We start from the raw sequence: 19277 nt of genomic DNA, 5'->3' as shown, positions 1-19277 counted from the left end.
CATACACATAAATCCACCTCATCTTATACACAAATTCTTATAATTCTATCAGAATATATATGTATATATATCCTTATCTACATTATCACACAAACAATACTATTTAGACTCTTGCAATATCACATTCATACACACATCTATACACAAACTCATCCTCAACACTCCATACATAGTATTATTATTCACTATTATCTACTATTATATTATCTCTATCTATTCAATAAAAATCATACTCTATATCTGCTCAATAAAAATCATACATCTATATCTGCTCAATAAAAATCATACTCTATATCTGCTCAATAAAAATCATACTCTATATCTGCTCAATAAAAATCATACATCTATATCTGCTCAATAAAAATCATACTTATCTACATCTATTCAAATCATAACTATCTATTATTCTCACCCTATCATATTATTCTCTTCTATTATTCTATCCTTCTACTCTCATATTACCTCTTGTTATTCTATTCTATCATCATATCTCTCTATTCTATTCTATCTATGTTCTCTTGTTCGTCTCCAACTTCTAATTTCTTCTTCTATTCTATTAACTCCTTCAACCTTCTGGTATTTTATTCATATCTTCAACAATATATTATACTCTATATATACTCTCTCACTCTCTATTACATTATTCACATATAATTTCATCATCATAATATCTATATCTACCCTTCTTAATTCTTAATTTATATCTCTTCTTAATTCACTCTTCCTAATTCTTAATTATATCTTAATCTATTATTCCTACTCTTTATGCTATTAATATATTCCTATTCATTTTCAATTTCTATCCTCTTACTCTTTTCTTAAATTCTACCCACTCCTATCAAATTCTACTCCATCATATTCAATATATATCATCAGGCACATATAACACCACTAATCATTATCTCTATTATCCAAAACCCTAAAATCCTATCATAATTCATATTACCTATACACTTTCACACATCTCATTATATTCACATATGCCAATTATCATTCATCCTATTTACAAATATACAATTTTATCTCAATTCATATACACACATCTAAATACATACATCCTCATTTATATCCTCTTACACTGCTCTCCACACATCATCCATATACATATTCATCCTTATCTTATTTACACACACACACATACTCATCCTCACAATTATATTATTCATATATTATTCACACACTGCTAATACTATCTACATTCACATACTTTAAACTATCCACACACACTATCTATCTCCTACATACTATCATATCTCAATTCATATACACATATTTATACACTTACGCACACTATTCATCATTCATTCATATTATTCACACCTACACAAACACACAATCCTACACACTCATCTATATCTCGTCATCCACATACAATCCCATAATTCATACACATACACACATCACATACTCCACATGTCTTCTCTATCACATCATACACATACACATACCATATCCACATACTTCACAATCATATCATACTATTTACACATACTTATATAACATCAGATTTCTCTATACACACGCATATCCACACATCCTTAACAATACTATCTACATATTTTTTATTTTATCATATTATCTGTTCCTATTCTGTCCAATCCATTTATATTCAATCTATTTTTATTCATATTGTCCACACACTATCTATCATAACTAAATATCCACATCACCTACTCAATCTAAATCATAATTACCTCTTTGCACATACCCTAATTTCACTTTCTTCTCTATCCATAATTCTACTACTCACATATATATTTTTCTTATTTTTTATTATATAAACATATATATCTCTTTTATCTGCTCTATTCATACCCCATCTATCATATACATTCATTTCTATTTTCCTCAAACAAACCATTCCTCAACCCTATTCATCTTCATCTATTATTCATATTCATCTTAATTACATTTCTTATAACCACATGAACATATATAATAAATAATAATACCAATATTCATAATAATTATATATCTCATTATTTTATCCTATCTAAATTATATCGTGTTTGTTTCAATCAATTTCTGTATCATACTCATATATTTCACATTCTAGCCTATAAATAATAACTCTTTCTCATTCAACCCTCAATAAATCTCTCCTATAATATTAAACAATATATAATCAATCAAGTCCTTTTAATCAAATAATAGGCAACCTAATATCTACACAATATTATTAATATTAGTTAAAATTCTATTATCACACACTATGCCACTTTAGAATTGCTAACGCTAGTACAAAACATATCAATACATCAATCTATACTAACTATTTTGTAATAAATATACCTCAAAATACTCATTCTAAAATCAATTTTATTTACTCTAACATCACCTTCTATATTAATAACATTTCATTGTACATCATATTATCTCATACAATATTTTAAACTATCTCTTATATTTCAATACTTTATACTTTCTCACATATAAATATATCATCCCTATTCATCTTATTATATATAAAAACTAATATAACTCCTCTAGTTTAATTCAAATCATCTATATTTTATAGATATATACATATTTACTAACTTAAACATCATGATTACAAGTTCCAATTTAATACTGTCTCTATCACACCTCTGCATACTATCATCATAACAACCATTTTCAGTATTGGTGTGTAGAACATTGAACCAATTGATGATTTATCTACAGGCTTATTGCTATATTCGCAGTGTATAGTACTATTGCATAATCTGTTCACAGGTGCAATGAAACATCTGTTCTTAGTAATATATGGAGGTAACGTTTTATTATCACAACTTGCATTCAGAATATGTTTTGTTGAGCTAATATTCATATTTACTAAAAATTCTAGACGACTCAGATCAGGAATATTACCTTCAAATTCATTGTCTCTCATTTCTAAATCTTTCAGATTGATTAAATTACCTATTTCATTTGGTATAATTCCACTTAATTGATTAAAACTCAGATTTAGACTAGTTAACATAATCATATTACCAATCTTAGGTGATAAAGTACCATTGATACTGTTACCCATAAGATATAGATATTCTAATTCAGTCAATGAATATAGACCATCAGGTATCGATCCAGATATATTTGAATTACTTAAGTCAAGATTCCATAACTTATTCAGATCTCTAATCTTATCATTTAAACCACCATCAAATCTGTTTTGTTGTAGATTCAGATATCTTAATTCAGTTAATGAATATAGACCATCAGGTATTGGTCCAGATAGACTTGATCCACTTAAGTCAAGGTACGATAGCTTGTCCAAATATCTGATGTTATTATTTAGACTACCATCAAATTTGTTTCCTTTTAAATCCAGATATTGCAATTTGGTCAATAAATATAAACCATCAGGTATCGGTCCAGATAGATTTGATTCACTTATGTCAAGAGACAATAATTTATTCATATATCTAATTTTATCACCTAAATCACCATCAAATCTATTCCCTTGTAGATTCAAATGTTGTAATTCAGTCAATGAATATAAACCATCTGATATTGGTCCAGATAGATTTGATCTACTTAAGTCAAGATACAATAATTTATTCAGATTCTTAACCTTATCACTTAAACCACCATTAAATCTATTATCTCTTAATATTAGATGTTCCAATTTATCCAGTGAATATAGACCACCAGGTATCGATCCAGATAAATTTGATCCACTTAAGTCAAGATACGATAATTCATTCATATCTCTAATCTTATCATTTAAATCACCATTAAATCTGCTTCCTTGTAGATTCAGATATCGTAATTCAGTTAATGAATATAGACCATCAGGTATCGGTCCAGATAGACTTGATCCACTTAAATCAAGAGCCTGTAACTTGCTCATATTTTTAATATTGTTATTTAAACTACCATCAAATTTGTTTCCTTTCAGATTCAGAAATTTCAATTCATTCAATAAATATAGACCATCAGGTATCGGTCCAGATAGATTTGATCCATTCAAGTCAAGATACGATAATTTAATCAGATTTTTAATATTATCACTCAAACTACCACTAAATTTGTTCCCTTCTAAATTTAGATATTCCAATTCAGTCAATTTATAAATTTCATCTGGAATGTTACCTTTCAGGTTTGCGTATGTTATTGTCAAATTCTTTAATGTATCCCTAATTATTGTAATCTCTACAGGAAATCTACATAGCTTAACCGCTTCTAGATTCATAGTACTGATCTGACCATTATCGCAAAATATTTTTTCATCAATGCAGTAGTCATCTGAAATTTTATTATTCACCAACAACTTGTTCAACTCCACCACAAATACCTTCGAAGAGGTATCTTCTATCGAAAATATTCTTGAAATCTCAGCCACTATAATCACCACTATTAGTAACTTGTTCATCATGCTCTAATAACAGACAAAATTTTTTGTCTTTACATTTTTCATCGGCTAATATGTCTATAGTTATCTAATTTACCTAATTAAGTTTATTGATGAAATTTTAGCATTGACCATATGTATCCCAACCCGTCTTGCCATATTTTTGCCTAAGACTTATTATAATCTATATTTCACTTTCCTATATCACACATAATTCTGTACTTAAAACCTTTTATAAAACTTCTCTGAATATTATAATTAATATGGTTCTCATTTTATTCTATCATTGTCTTAGTCTATTGTTACTCTATTGTAATTTATATTTTTCAATATCAACCTATATGCGATGTTTTCCAACCTCTTCACTTATCAAACAATCTAATCACAACATATGAGTATCAATCTGATTATTTTTTACATCAAATGCTCAAAAAATATTTATTCACTAGTTCATCTAAAAAAAAAAGCAATTCTTATTTACACATATTTATTTCATTACCTTTTGTTCACTTTATGTTGTTCATTTTATTTTGCTTTATTAGTATCTACTATTACGATAATATACTCTTTTTCTTTATCCATTCTATCAATAATTACTTATAGCAGCTTACTACAATCACATTCTACCATCTATTATTTTATTCTATCTTTTTATTCACAACTTTTATTCGTTCTTAGTTCAATATGTTTGTTTTATTTATACATATTTTCTCCATATCTCTCTATACAAACTTTCATTTTTTTATTATCTAATAAATATCAATCATATTATCTACATATACAATATCTATTATAATCACATATCTTATTCATTTATTATTTCTACATTTTCTATATCACATATCTATTTTTTATTATTTTTATTCTGTACCTCACACCTTAATATTAATTATCTCTATATCATTTATTCTATAACTCATCATTATATGTTTTATTTTATTCACATGCTTCACATAACTGTCTATCTTAATACATATATCTATATCTATATTTCTATGCACATATTATCTATAATTTATCATTCTTCTGTTGTTTCTTCTAATATCATGCCTTATTTACTACACTTTTTTTATCATCTCTCTTTCGTCTCTTATAATCTTATTTCAAAATAAATAAAAAAATATATATATTATTATATCATTTTTAAATTATTTTATAATTATTAACTTTTTATAAATACATTATCATCTCATATTCATTCACATATATTATCTTTCTTTCTATTTGCACTCTCTTGTTCTATTTACCCTTCTGATACAACAACTTTCATCTATATCACTTCATAATCTTTATTCATTATTTTCAAATACTTTTATTTTATTCTATATTATATATCATCTAACTCTAACCCACACCATTTTCATGTTTTATCTGTTACCCTCTAACTTTTATATTCCTCCTATCCCTTCAACCTATTATACCTCTTCAATTCAATTCATCTGTTTGTTTTATACTATCATGTACCTTGTTCAATCTATTATATTATTACATACATATCCTCTATTATACTATACTATACACTTGTATTTTATGTTGTTTACATACTATCTCTATATAAACTTTTCTATTATATCATGTTGTCCTACATAACAAGCCTTATACCGTACTATCTTACATACTCACACATTCTATCATATTATCTACACATTTTTCACTTTATCATACTATTCTACACACCTCTACACTCCATTATATTATCTGCACCAAATAGCACTCTATATTGTCTATACATAAAATATATCGAACTATTCATATACTCAAATATCTTACTATTCACATTAACATAATTACATACATATCTCATTATATCATACTATCTATACATGATCTTCTATATATTCATACTATTCACATACTCTTTGTAATATATATTATATCATTATATATAGATATATTCTTTCTATTACCCTACAGTATTATCACGTCACCTCGTATCACAATATCCATTCCCTTATGACTTCATCATGTTTAATATATATATATTATTAAATTTATGTATATAAAATCTATTAATAGTTTGAAGCATATAAAACTAGAAATATAAAAAATAAAACTAGATCAAATAACATTTGTATTTGATATGATATATTAATTTATATGATGATTATATATTATATTAAACATAATTATGAAGCTAAATTGAAAAATACAATTAAAAATATTACATTAAGAAACTGTATATATTAGAGTTTATAAATAATATATATATTATGTAAAAATAATATAAAACTATATATTGAGATGTCATTTAACTATTAAATGTATATCTATATAAATAAGAGTTAATAATAATTTCATAGATAATTCAAACTATCATTAATTATATTTATATAGATGTATTGCTAATAATTTATATACCAAGTCATACATATATACAATTTTTTACGTTATCACGATATGATCATTTTTTTATTATAAATTTGATAATATAAATCAAATAATATAAAAACCTGTATTTACTGTTCATCATATATTATTAACACTTATTACATCTGATATTTGTTTAATGTATATATGTTAATTTATAATTATTATATTTGTTATAATTTTTTTTATATTACTGTTAACTTTACTAACTCTCTTTAAATATTCATTTTATCTATACTGACTTTCTCAAAATCATAAATCGGTTTCTATACTCAGGTCTCTTATTTATATTTTCATCTTTTCTTTATCTCGTATTGATTCTATTTATTAATAGATAACGTAACATTTTTTAATTTTGACCATATCCATGATATTTCAATACACAGATAATTTTATTTTTTATTATGACAATCACTTGTACAAGTATTAAATCATAAAACTATATATTCATCTGGTCAAATAGGCGTGATTGTACATCAATTTATCTCTATAAACTTATTTGATATGTGGTGCCAATAATGCTAAATTCAGACAAATTATGTCATCTTAGGTATTATGTTTACCTGAATCTATTCAATATTCTCATTAACAATATATAAATTCATTCGATTTACATGTTTCCATTCACATAATATATAGCTTATCTATTATAAGAAAAAATTTAATAGCCTTACTACATAACTCTTATTAAATGTTACATTCTTATTTTCACAGCTACTACTCTCTTTATATTCATCTATTGTTTTTATTTATTGCTATATGTTTTTGTCTATCAGGCCAAATTATGTCTCTCCATTTTTTATTCTGCTTCTCATATTTTCTCATATCTATTTTATTATTTATCAAGCTATCATTTTCTGCAGATTCTGACATCTTACATCAGGTTTTGTTATTTAAGCCATTGCTATATATGTTATCATATTGTAATATTATTTCATTTCTACAACAATATTATTTATCATATATTACCCACTCCTCTACTCTATTCAATCTACAATCTCCTGTAACTCAAAATACATTTACTCTATATTATGCTATTATACTATCTTATCCAGATGTTTCAATATTCTTCTTATCCTATCCTATTATCTATTATTATCACACCTTTTATCTCATCTCACACTATATCATAATACTATCCATATATCATATTTGTTTTATGTATTTGTCTGTTTTATATTTAAATATTAATACATATCATCTATAACCGTATTATTCACATATACCATCTAACCTATAACATAATTTGTTATCATAATCTATACAGTTTTATTTATCAGTATTCTATATTTAGCGTTACTTAGTCGATTATTTTCATCAATAATCATATACGCAAATCATTATTGTTTATACAACAACATCATAATTCACGTTGCCAACAATCATACAATATATCTGTATTGTCCATGTTATCTATATGCTTTATCTCTATAGCTTTATTTATCACATATATCATTTTATTGTTTTTACATATTCTATACAACTTGATCTATATATAAATATATCATTAATATAAATATCAACATAATTTTGAGTTTATTATATACTATAATAGTACGCACTTCTATACACACATATTCAGCTGTTGTCACATAATTTCACCCCATTTTTATAACAATAATATCTATAAAAAACTACAGTATTCTATATTTGTTATTTTTTTATTATAAATTATTGTATTAATAAGTTATATTGATCATATGTGATTTTTTATTTAGGACCTATCAAAGTGTATCTAATAACGACTGGATTCATATCTCTTCAATTTATAAACTTTAATATTATCTACCTATATAACTATATCTATCATAATAATAATGATCACTATCAATATTCATTTATTTACTATTGTTTATCTATCTATCTATATATCCTCATTTTTTTTATTTTTTAAATCTTACATTTACATTATTAATCATCTACATCACTTGTTCTATCATTTATTATTTTTATGTTATCTATACACCGTATTTTTATCCTACTTATATAATTCACATAATTGTCTATCTATCTTCACATACTGCCTGCTTATCTATATTCATACATACATCCTCCCCTGTTTACAGTTTCTTGTTTTTCATTTCCTTTCTATCATCATCAATCTCTAGCTCTTCATTTATCCTATCATCACTTTACATTTTCATCATTTTTTCTCTTCTTTTCCTCTATCTTCTACTTTTATTTTAAAACATTCACAAACACAGTACTCTATAATATCTACCTTATTCACTCTCTATCATATTACCATATACATACTCTCTATTATTATATGCATCTTATCATATTATCTATATACTATCTCTACTACACACAATCTTCTATTATATCATATCGTTCCACATATCCACATCCTCTATCGTACTACCCCACGCATTTTTTCACCTTTTCACACTTTCTACACATTTCTTCACTAACCATATCATAACACATTCATATATAATTTTTCATTCTGCACATTCGAATATATCATAGCAACAACTCTGATCACATATCATATCTTACTATATTTATATATTTTTATCAACAATTATTTATAATTAATTTTAAATCATATATTTTTTAATCTCACTATTTATGTATATTTTTGTATCACCTTATATTTCGCTCTTCTTTATATTCATATATACTTACATACCTTCCTTCCTTCTATCCATACATATTTTTCACCATACCGTACTCTGCTCAAGTCTAATTTTCTAAATATAATATCATCAATGCCATCATCGTATCAATCTATACCTCTTTTCTGTTACATCATACTATCATATCTATATCTAATTTTGTATTACACCATATATTCTCTATACACTCTTATTATATTTATATCATCCACATCTATTCTATCTAATCGGTTTATTCCTACTCTTCACTATGTCATGTAATACTATCTACACCTAGTCTTTTATTACACTGCCCATTGTCTCCTATTGTATTTATCTATTCATATTACCTGCATACTCTCCTTTCACATTATATCCGTATACGCACCCTTTTCTATTATCCTATTCCACTTTGTTATCATCATATCCTATCCTGTCATCATATTATCTCACATTATCATGCTATACTATTATATAATTACTTAACTCTTTTTTGGTAAACCTTTATTTATTATTATTTTCTTGACTACAAATATTTTATATGATCTCATATTTGTCTATCTAGATGTTTATTCTCTGTCTATATGAATCATCTTGCTTATATTATCTATGTATAAGGATTCACGATTCAAATTTAATATTACATTAATTTTTTATACCTAAGATTATTTGTTATATAAATAACTTGGCACAGTTTAATTAGAAAATATAATATAATATATAGCTTAATATAAGAACAAAAAAAAAGAATACAACACCTAGAGTTCACAGCTGGTTTCCCATTCCATTACTAACTAGGCCTAAGTACGTTTAACTTCGCTGATCGGACGGGAAGCGGTGCTTTTGTACTAGTATGGTCGTATTCATTATATAATTATCAATCTATTATATTTAAATCATCTATTTCTTCTACAACTCTTTTCTTATCATCTTTTATATTAATTTCTAATTTTTTTATTTAATTTTATTCATCTATTATAAATTTCATTTATTAATGTAATACATATTATACATTTCATTTTCTTACTTTATATAATCAATCATCTATATTTTAATATCATATCTTTAATTATACCATTTATTAAATAATTAATTCACACAAATTATTTCATAAACAATTTCTTATTATCAATACTTATATATTCAATTTATATTTTCTTTGTACTTATTTATACCTTACAACCTACTAGATTATAATTGTATAATTCTATACATGTGATGTTCAAATCGATCGTTTATTTTGTCCATATCTGTAAAATCACTATGTTTTTTTAACGAGTTAATATCAGATAATAAAATTCTTTTATATCAACAAAAAATATTCATAAAGAAAGATAATTGAAATTATATCACATTAAATTATACATTCAGAAACTGATACTAACTATCGGATACATATTTCTCATACACATTATACCACTACAATCATTTTTATAATTATCTGTACTACTCGATCTATTAATCAGCTTTATCTATCTTGTTATATTAATATACTGAAACTTTGTCAAATAAATTTACATCCAAATATAGATCATGCTATAAGATTCATCTAATCTATTTTTACTTCGTTAAATCTGATATTTAGTCACACCACTTCATCTATCTCTCTACATCTCTATATTCATTCTACATAACTTTGATTTTTCAATTCATTATTCTAGTTAACATCATCTTTACCTATCTTTAACAATCTCTACCAAAATATAATATTATTATTTACTATAAATATATTCTTCATTATTATATATAAACTCTAATCTATCATAATTATATACGCACTCATCTATACCACCTATATACACCCTCTATCATACTACCTACACCTTACCTACGTATCCACACGCTTTATTATATTATCAAATTCTATTCTACTATTCTATCCACAACTATCATATTACTTCCCACCTCACACTATATTCTATTACCATACATTCTATTCTTTTTACTATAAAGTTCATCCTACCCTTACCCCTACTCTTCCTTCTCATTATCCTAACATTCTCTCATTTAATCCCAATTTCCATCTATCTATTAACTCTCCTTTATTCTATTTCATTCAATAATCTTAATTACTCCATATTATCTATATATTCAAATTCTATTATATTCTTTATATACATGCACCCTTACTCTATCACACTATCTACCTACAACATCCATATCATGCAACTCACATACTCATAATTCCACTATACTATTCACACACAATACCGTTATCATAATGTTTATCTATTCACAATCATATCACATTATCCTTTTATTCCACACACACCATCCCCAACAATACTGTTCATACTTACCATCCCCACCAACACTATTTGCACACTCACAATATTATATCCAACAATACTATTCACACACTATTCATTCATTATTGTCTTCTATATTATCTCCTATTCATACTACCCTATTCTATTCTCAATTCTACACTATTATTGACACATTCAATCTTTATTATCCACTCTATATCCTCACATATACTACCTATCCCATCATTCACATACTATCTCATCATACACTCATCCTTCTAATTATATCCTATTATCCATAAACCCTAGCTACACTCTCACGGCAACAATACTATTCACACATACTCACAATATCATTCTCATATACACATTCATATATACACAAACATACTTCCCATACTCCCCATATACACCAATCTGATTATTGACCACTTTATACTTCTCTCTATTTACACTATCCACCTGTTCCATAATCCATTCCTATTCGCTTGCATTCACACTCTCTACCATAACTATTCGTTCTGCCCAACCAACCCAAATCAAAACTATTTTCCATAGCTACTCCTATCATATTATCCATATCTATCCTTCATAATTCTTCTATCTTAATTCAATTATTCTCTCCTTCTTAATTCATTACCCCTGATATCCACACTACTAATAATATTCTTATTCATTTTTAACTTCTATCCATCCACTCTTCTCATTCTATTCTACCCATTCCTCTCAAATTCTACAACTTCATCATATTCAGTCTATGTTATCGATTCCATATATCACTTTCTATCACATTATTCACCCATGGCTTAGCATCATACAACTCACACACTCAATCTCATGATACTATTCATTTATAATATCACCATCATACTATTCGTATACTCATAACCATATCATAATATCCACATACTCCACACACTGACATTAACAATATCATAGCATCACATACACACATATTCTCCTATTTTCATATCACAGTCTTATCACGTTATTATCTATTTCTGTTACAATCTCATCACCATCTATACAATCCTATCTATACAGCAATACAATCTTCATTCTGCAACCTATCACATTTTATTATTATCTCATACATTATATATATATATATATATATGCGTCTATAACACCGTATATTATTATATTTATCCTTTTACTTTTCCTATAATATTACTAAACATTTATTTATCATATTATTCATATATATATATATATATATATAATTTATTTATATGGTCTGTTATCTCAATGTTATTTTAGGCCTTATTATAATGTACCTAGGCTTATAGCGTCATACGTTATTTTGGTTAATAAAAACTTAATAATTTATAGACAAATAATTAAATTATCAATTTGATACAAACATATCTAATAGGTAAATATAATATTAAAAATGATAAATGAAAGGAGTTTAACAATCAAAATTTTATTGCTACTAGTTACTTACTTAACCATAGCTGGGCTCTCGTTGTTCTGCTTTCAACACCAAATTCATAAACAAAAACCTGATTTTGACCACGTTGGTATACAACCTCTTTTAAACGATGAATATAAAGGATATAGAGTATATGATTGTGCTGATCTGTTAAGTGACGCGTATATGAAACCCATCATGCGTGCTTTTAACAGTACCGAACAAGACTCTAATCCAAATGAATACTGCCAACAAATGTCAACATTGTTGGACTATTGTGTCTGTATGACGCAAATTGGACTATTGGAAGAATCTGGATATAAATTCAACAAGGATGATTTAATGCTTACTGACTTAATACTAGGATTCATGGAAGATATACGTGGATTTGATAGACGCTATCGCATAAGTCGGGTAAATTCTTGTGCCGGAACCTGTTCTCAAATGACAACATCATTATAACTCATTGATCTATGACTAAGCAAATTTGGTAATATAAATCTATTGATATTAGTGCTCTATATAATCGTATAATAATCTATTTTATGTACTTTTATATCTAACTGTTTTATCCTATCATTCAATATTATAATATTATTTTATCAATTATATGAAAAATCAGATCTAGGTATGTATAAATATATGGTTTGAGTGTGATTTGAGTTTATTAAGCACCATAATAACGTCTATTTATACAAATAGAGATAATATATTCAACTATTCTATGACATCAAAAAAAATTTTTTTACCTATTATTTACCTATCTGTAATAACATCATTTATATGATAATACTGACTTAATGATTAGAGTGTTTTTATATATTATTTTTATTAATGGAACCTTTTATCATAATATAAAATTCTATATTTATATTACAATTCAGACATATATTATTTTTATATGCAACAATATTTTTTGATGTTTTATAGTTCACTTCACATTATATATACAATATTTCAATATATTTACATCAAAATTATCTGATTTTTTTAATAACTTCATATAACATTATTGTTTATTTCATTATATTTATATATTCACATTTATTTAGATTATTGTCTGAATATCTGTATGACTTTTCTTGATAATATTACATCCTAAATCCACAATATATTCTATTAGTACATATCTAAAATTATGTCTATGACTTTATTATGTTGATCATTTATGTCTAGATACCACAAAAATTCTAAAAAATGTAGGTAGCGATAAAGGAAATAATATATGTAAAAAATATGGAATAATAGGGTAGGATATAAAGTAGGAAAAAGAAGAAAAGAGAAATAAAATAGAATGCACTTAGATAACACGAAAAAATTATGGAAAGATAGCTTAGAATAATGGTAAATAGCGAAAAAAAAAGACAAAAGTAGAGTAAAAATTGAAGAAAAATACTAAATTGACAATAATAATAACAGTGAATAATAATCATCAGTATGATATATAAAAAGTTATAATGTGTAATATAGTGCAAACTATTTAATAATTTTATTAATCTCTATATATATTATCAGTCGATTATGTATCAATATCTTCTATTTTGGTTAAAATCAATATATAGACTAGCTTTAAATAAGCTTATTCATAAAGTTCAAAATATACTAGAGTTAAATTGACTGTCTATACCATAAAATCAATTGGTGCCAAGTTAAATACCTACAACTTGGTATTCTCAGATTCAATATCATAGAATGTATAGACTAAATACTGTTTAATGGAATACAGATAAAGAAACAATAATATTTTGATATATGTTCTGTACTGACTGAAATAGCCAAAAATAGTAGAATTCCACAGCATTGAATACATCTATATATATTATATGTTATATATTTACAGATAAAATGAATAAAAGTCTTCGCGTAAAAGCTCCATACATAATATATTGACATAATAATTTTTATTATGTACCGCAATGCGTTTGTCATGTGCTAGAAAATAGTTAACAATGCACAGCTAGGATATGCGTCGATTTTTCGTTTTCAGAAGGTCCTGAGGTAGAAGTTTCTATTGTTGGATTATAATTTAAATAATACTGATATTAACAGAAATTTAAATCAATAAATTTAGAATTTACTGTATTTTTACGTTTCTAGATCCAATTTAATAAAAAATTTTAACTATTAATTAATATATCATATTTTCTTTTATATTCTATAATTTTCTTAATTACTGTTCTGAGTCTTCTCTATTTTTTATCTATTTTATTATCGTCTATTTCATATGTTTTACATACTTCACAGTTAAATACAATAGTCTCATTATCGCTTTATTTTTATTTTTCTTTTAATTATATCCCCTTCCTATATTTATGTTTATTTTTCGTTGTTTATTTTTACTAACATAATTCTATCAATTTTTTAACTCTTTTAGAAGCTTTTTACTATTTTCCTTGATTTATTATATTTATACATTATATAGTTTTTTATTAATATATTTTTCTGTTCTATTTGAATTTAAACGAGGTAATTTATAATTTCTTAACTTTTTCATAAAACTTTTTCACTAGTATAAAATTATTAATATTTAATTTTAGCATCAAATCGACTTAAATAATTATGTTTTTTGTTAATAGTTTATATTCAATTGAATAATTTTTACCCGGATAATTTGAATTATTCCGAAACATTTAAAATTTGTAATACTCTGTAATATTTACATTTATATATAATATATCAAGTGATATAACATAAATACGTTTATAATAAAGAGCTATATAACTAAAATAGAATAGTACATATTTTTTAGTATTTTTTCAGCTTAATGAAATTAAATTTTTATTTTATATTAAACGTTTAATATTAACAAAGACATTTCATAAAAAGGTTAACATCACAAAATGAAAAATAACCACATAATTGGAATATTAATCTTTTCATTAGTATTATCAAGTTTTGCTATAGATGATGAAACACAGTTTGTTAACGATTTAAAAAAAGCATTTGGAAGGGTATTGCCCAATACCGACCTTTTTCCAGAAGGAGAAAATTACTGTGATTCTATATTTTTTACATGGTAGGTAAAATGAATAGTACATTATTTATTGAATGAGATAAAGTAGATAGATATATTAACTATAGATCTTATATTTAGTAATGATAAAAAAAAAAATCATAACTATGTATGTTGATTATATATTAAATAAGATTATCTTTTAAGAGGGTAATTTTATACACGTATTAGTGTAACTAATAAAGTTATTTTTAAGACGCTTCGAAAATTTTAGTTCATATAACATACACGTACCATATTCAATATCTGCTCTGGATGATTTGGAATCATTGTAAGTATTTTAAAAAAAATATATATATATATAATGTATAACACTATAATATTTATAATATTAGGTATATCTATAATAGTACAATTATTATAGACGAGGAATTTATGAATAATTTATATGAATTAAGAGATAGTTTAAAAGAAATGTATGTTAATAAGATGATGACAATATATTTAACAAAAATAAAGATTTATGCTAATAGAAAAATTATAGAAAAATTATAAACACTAAATTTGAAAAAATAAAATTAGGTGGTTTAAGCTTGACCCATCTGTATGTATACTGATATAAACAAACAAAAAATAAATACGTTTTTTTAACATTATTATTATAGACACCTTTCTTATAATAATATAAAGCAGGATCTGAATGATATTTCATTTAGTAAAACCCTAAAACATATGTACGTAAACTTCCAATTTATTAAACACGCCGGTTGATAATCGATATATAAACTTTTGACAACAATTAAATATCTATGATTTAAGTTAACAATAACAAAAATCAATATTTTATATAGTAATCTATCACACAACAATTTTTATGGTTGTATTGAGGTATTTAATACTATTCATGATTTGAGAATATTGTACGTTTGCCAGCAAAAATATAAATAGTATTATAAAAAGCTTAATTGAAGTACATTATAAGTTTATATTTCAAATAAATAAACATGCTAATTAATTTTGTTTCAAAGAGATCTTTCGTACAATTATGAAGTATCTAGTTGTATGCCACAGTTCCATCTAGGCCCTAAATTATCAATTTTGTATGTTTTAAATGTAATTTCAATAATACTATGATATTATATAAACCTAGATACGTACATATATATATAGACCTTTCATATAAAAGGTCAGACAATTTTTCATATCTCAATAGAAATATTTATAAGACAATGTTTGTGGGGAAATTTAAACGCTATAATACTTTATGTATATAAATATATTAATTTTTTTTTAGAAATCTTTCGTATATTGATTTAAATGGTAACATTCCAAGCTTTAGTGACAACACTAAATTAATAGCCTTGTATGTTTAATTTATAAATATAGTAGAATAAATACATAATACAATGTTCTAATATAAATTTATTAATCTATATAGGGATCTTTCAAACAACAATCTATCGGGTGCTATTCCAGATTTTAGTAAAAATCATAAGCTGAAAATCCTGTATGTTGTTTAATATATATACACTAGAACAACTATACAATACGATAATCTAATAGAAATAAATTTGTTAATCTATATATATAGAGATCTTTCAGACAACTATCTATCTGGTGGTATTCCAGATTTTAGTAAAAACCATAATCTGAGAAAATTGTACGTTATTTAATATATAAATAAATATGAATACAATATTAATGTAAATGAAAAATACACGTTTATTTTTTAGACAACTTTCATATAATAATTTGGTTGGTAATATTCCAAGCTTTAGTAATAATATTGATTTAACGCTATTGTATGTTTAATACATAAATATAATACAATATATAATGCAATACTCTAATACAAATGAATTGATTAATGTATATATATATATAGAGGTGTTTCAGACAATAAGCTATCGGGCACTATTCCAGATTTTAGTAAAAATCGTAAGCTGAGAAACTTGTATGTTATTTTAAATGTATATATATATATATATACACACACACACATATATATATAATATAGACGATAAATAATGTATATGCTAATGTAAATCATTAATATTTTATTTTTTCAGACATCTTTCATCTAATAATTTAACTGGCAACATTCCAAACTTTATTAATAACATCGGTTTAACGAAACTGTATGCTTAATATATAAATGTAATGGAATAATTATAAATTTATTAACCTGTATATAGGTATCTTTCAAATAACAGTTTGTCAGGTATTATTCCAGATTTTAGTAAGAATTATATGCTAAAAAGATTGTATGTTAAAATATGTATATATATTTAAATAATACATGATAATATTAATTTATTTTTTTAGAGACCTTTCATATAACAATTTAACTGGCAATATTCCAAGCTTTAGTAGTAATACTAAATTAGTGGTTTTGTACGTTTAATATATAGATATAATACAATATGTAATACAATATTTTAATATAAATTTATTAATCTATATAGGCATCTTTCAAACAACAACCTATCGGGTGCTGTTCCAGATTTTAGCAAAAATCAGAAGCTGACAGAATTGTATGTTCTAGAGTAAAAAGTATACAAACAATATTTGTATGATATAGCTTTATATTAATTAATAAAAAATACTAATCGTCTGTTTACATATACAGAGACATTTCTTATAATCGCTTATCAGGTGATCTTCCGAGTTTTAGTAATAATCGAAGATTGCTTTTGTTGTATGTGTATTTTTTAGCTTTTGTATTTTGAATCATATTATAATATTACAATATTAATTAACAATTTTAATATAACTATAGATCTCTGCACAACAATAGCAATTTTACCTATAATTGTCCTAATAATAAACAGTTAATTGGTCCAAAACGGAATAAAAAATTAGAAAATTGGTACATAATTATGAAATAATGATATAGAAATTCAAAAGATAATAACCCTGTTTAAATATTACTAACTATTGACTGCTATTATGATTTAGTCAATTGGGTCAAATCACGTTCTCTGAAGGTTGTGAGTTTAGTAGTATGCTTTTAAGGAACTGTGAAATTGAGGTTATATCAAATGCAAAGTCTATATATTACGCCAGTATAGTTCAAGTATCAGTTGTGCTACCTGTGTTGCTGTTTATATGATTTAAAGCTATTTTTAAAATAGTGTATATGGAAAATATAACGAGTCACAGGTAATCTGTTAATAAACTTAATTTAGTATACAATCACTTTAATGTTATTATTTTTGAATAAAAATAAAAAATATATAAAAATGTGAGAAAAAAATACAAATATAAAAAGGGTATACAAAAAACGAGCATTAAACAAATAGACATGTATATATAATATGATATAAGAACAAAATAAAAAATAGTAAAAAGTTAGAATATA

General features: G+C 24.7%; 2 protein-coding genes and 1 non-coding gene across 3 annotated transcripts; 1 reads left to right on the top strand and 2 right to left on the bottom strand.

Moving 5' to 3' along the window:
• Window positions 1–2081: 2081 nt before the first annotated feature.
• On the bottom strand, window positions 2082–4357 carry LOC126318372 (uncharacterized). Its single transcript, XM_049993361.1, has 2 exons — window positions 2573–4357; window positions 2082–2102 (listed from the first exon to the last, which is right to left on the bottom strand). Exons 1-2 carry the CDS (start codon window positions 4355–4357, stop codon window positions 2082–2084), a joined length of 1806 nt encoding a protein of 601 aa, XP_049849318.1.
• A 5689-nt stretch (window positions 4358–10046) lies between these two features.
• LOC126318373 (5S ribosomal RNA) lies at window positions 10047–10165 on the bottom strand. Its single transcript, XR_007557253.1, has one exon. It is a non-coding gene; the product is annotated as a 5S ribosomal RNA (ribosomal RNA).
• A 6305-nt stretch (window positions 10166–16470) lies between these two features.
• Window positions 16471–19028, top strand: LOC126318321 (uncharacterized). Its single transcript, XM_049993317.1, has 16 exons — window positions 16471–16520; window positions 16582–16650; window positions 16768–16836; window positions 16945–17016; window positions 17211–17279; window positions 17355–17423; window positions 17508–17576; window positions 17650–17718; window positions 17802–17870; window positions 17986–18054; window positions 18112–18180; window positions 18242–18310; window positions 18382–18450; window positions 18546–18614; window positions 18696–18785; window positions 18875–19028. Exons 4-16 carry the CDS (start codon window positions 16979–16981, stop codon window positions 19026–19028), a joined length of 972 nt encoding a protein of 323 aa, XP_049849274.1. The 5' UTR covers window positions 16471–16520; window positions 16582–16650; window positions 16768–16836; window positions 16945–16978.
• The last annotated feature ends 249 nt before the right edge of the window (window positions 19029–19277 follow it).

The sequence above is a fragment of the Schistocerca gregaria genome, unplaced genomic scaffold (assembly GCF_023897955.1).
Source record: "Schistocerca gregaria isolate iqSchGreg1 unplaced genomic scaffold, iqSchGreg1.2 ptg000665l, whole genome shotgun sequence".
Classification (NCBI taxonomy): domain Eukaryota; kingdom Metazoa; phylum Arthropoda; class Insecta; order Orthoptera; family Acrididae; genus Schistocerca; species Schistocerca gregaria.
Note: the sequence above shows the minus strand (reverse complement) of the source record. Positions and strands in the feature narration are given on the sequence as shown.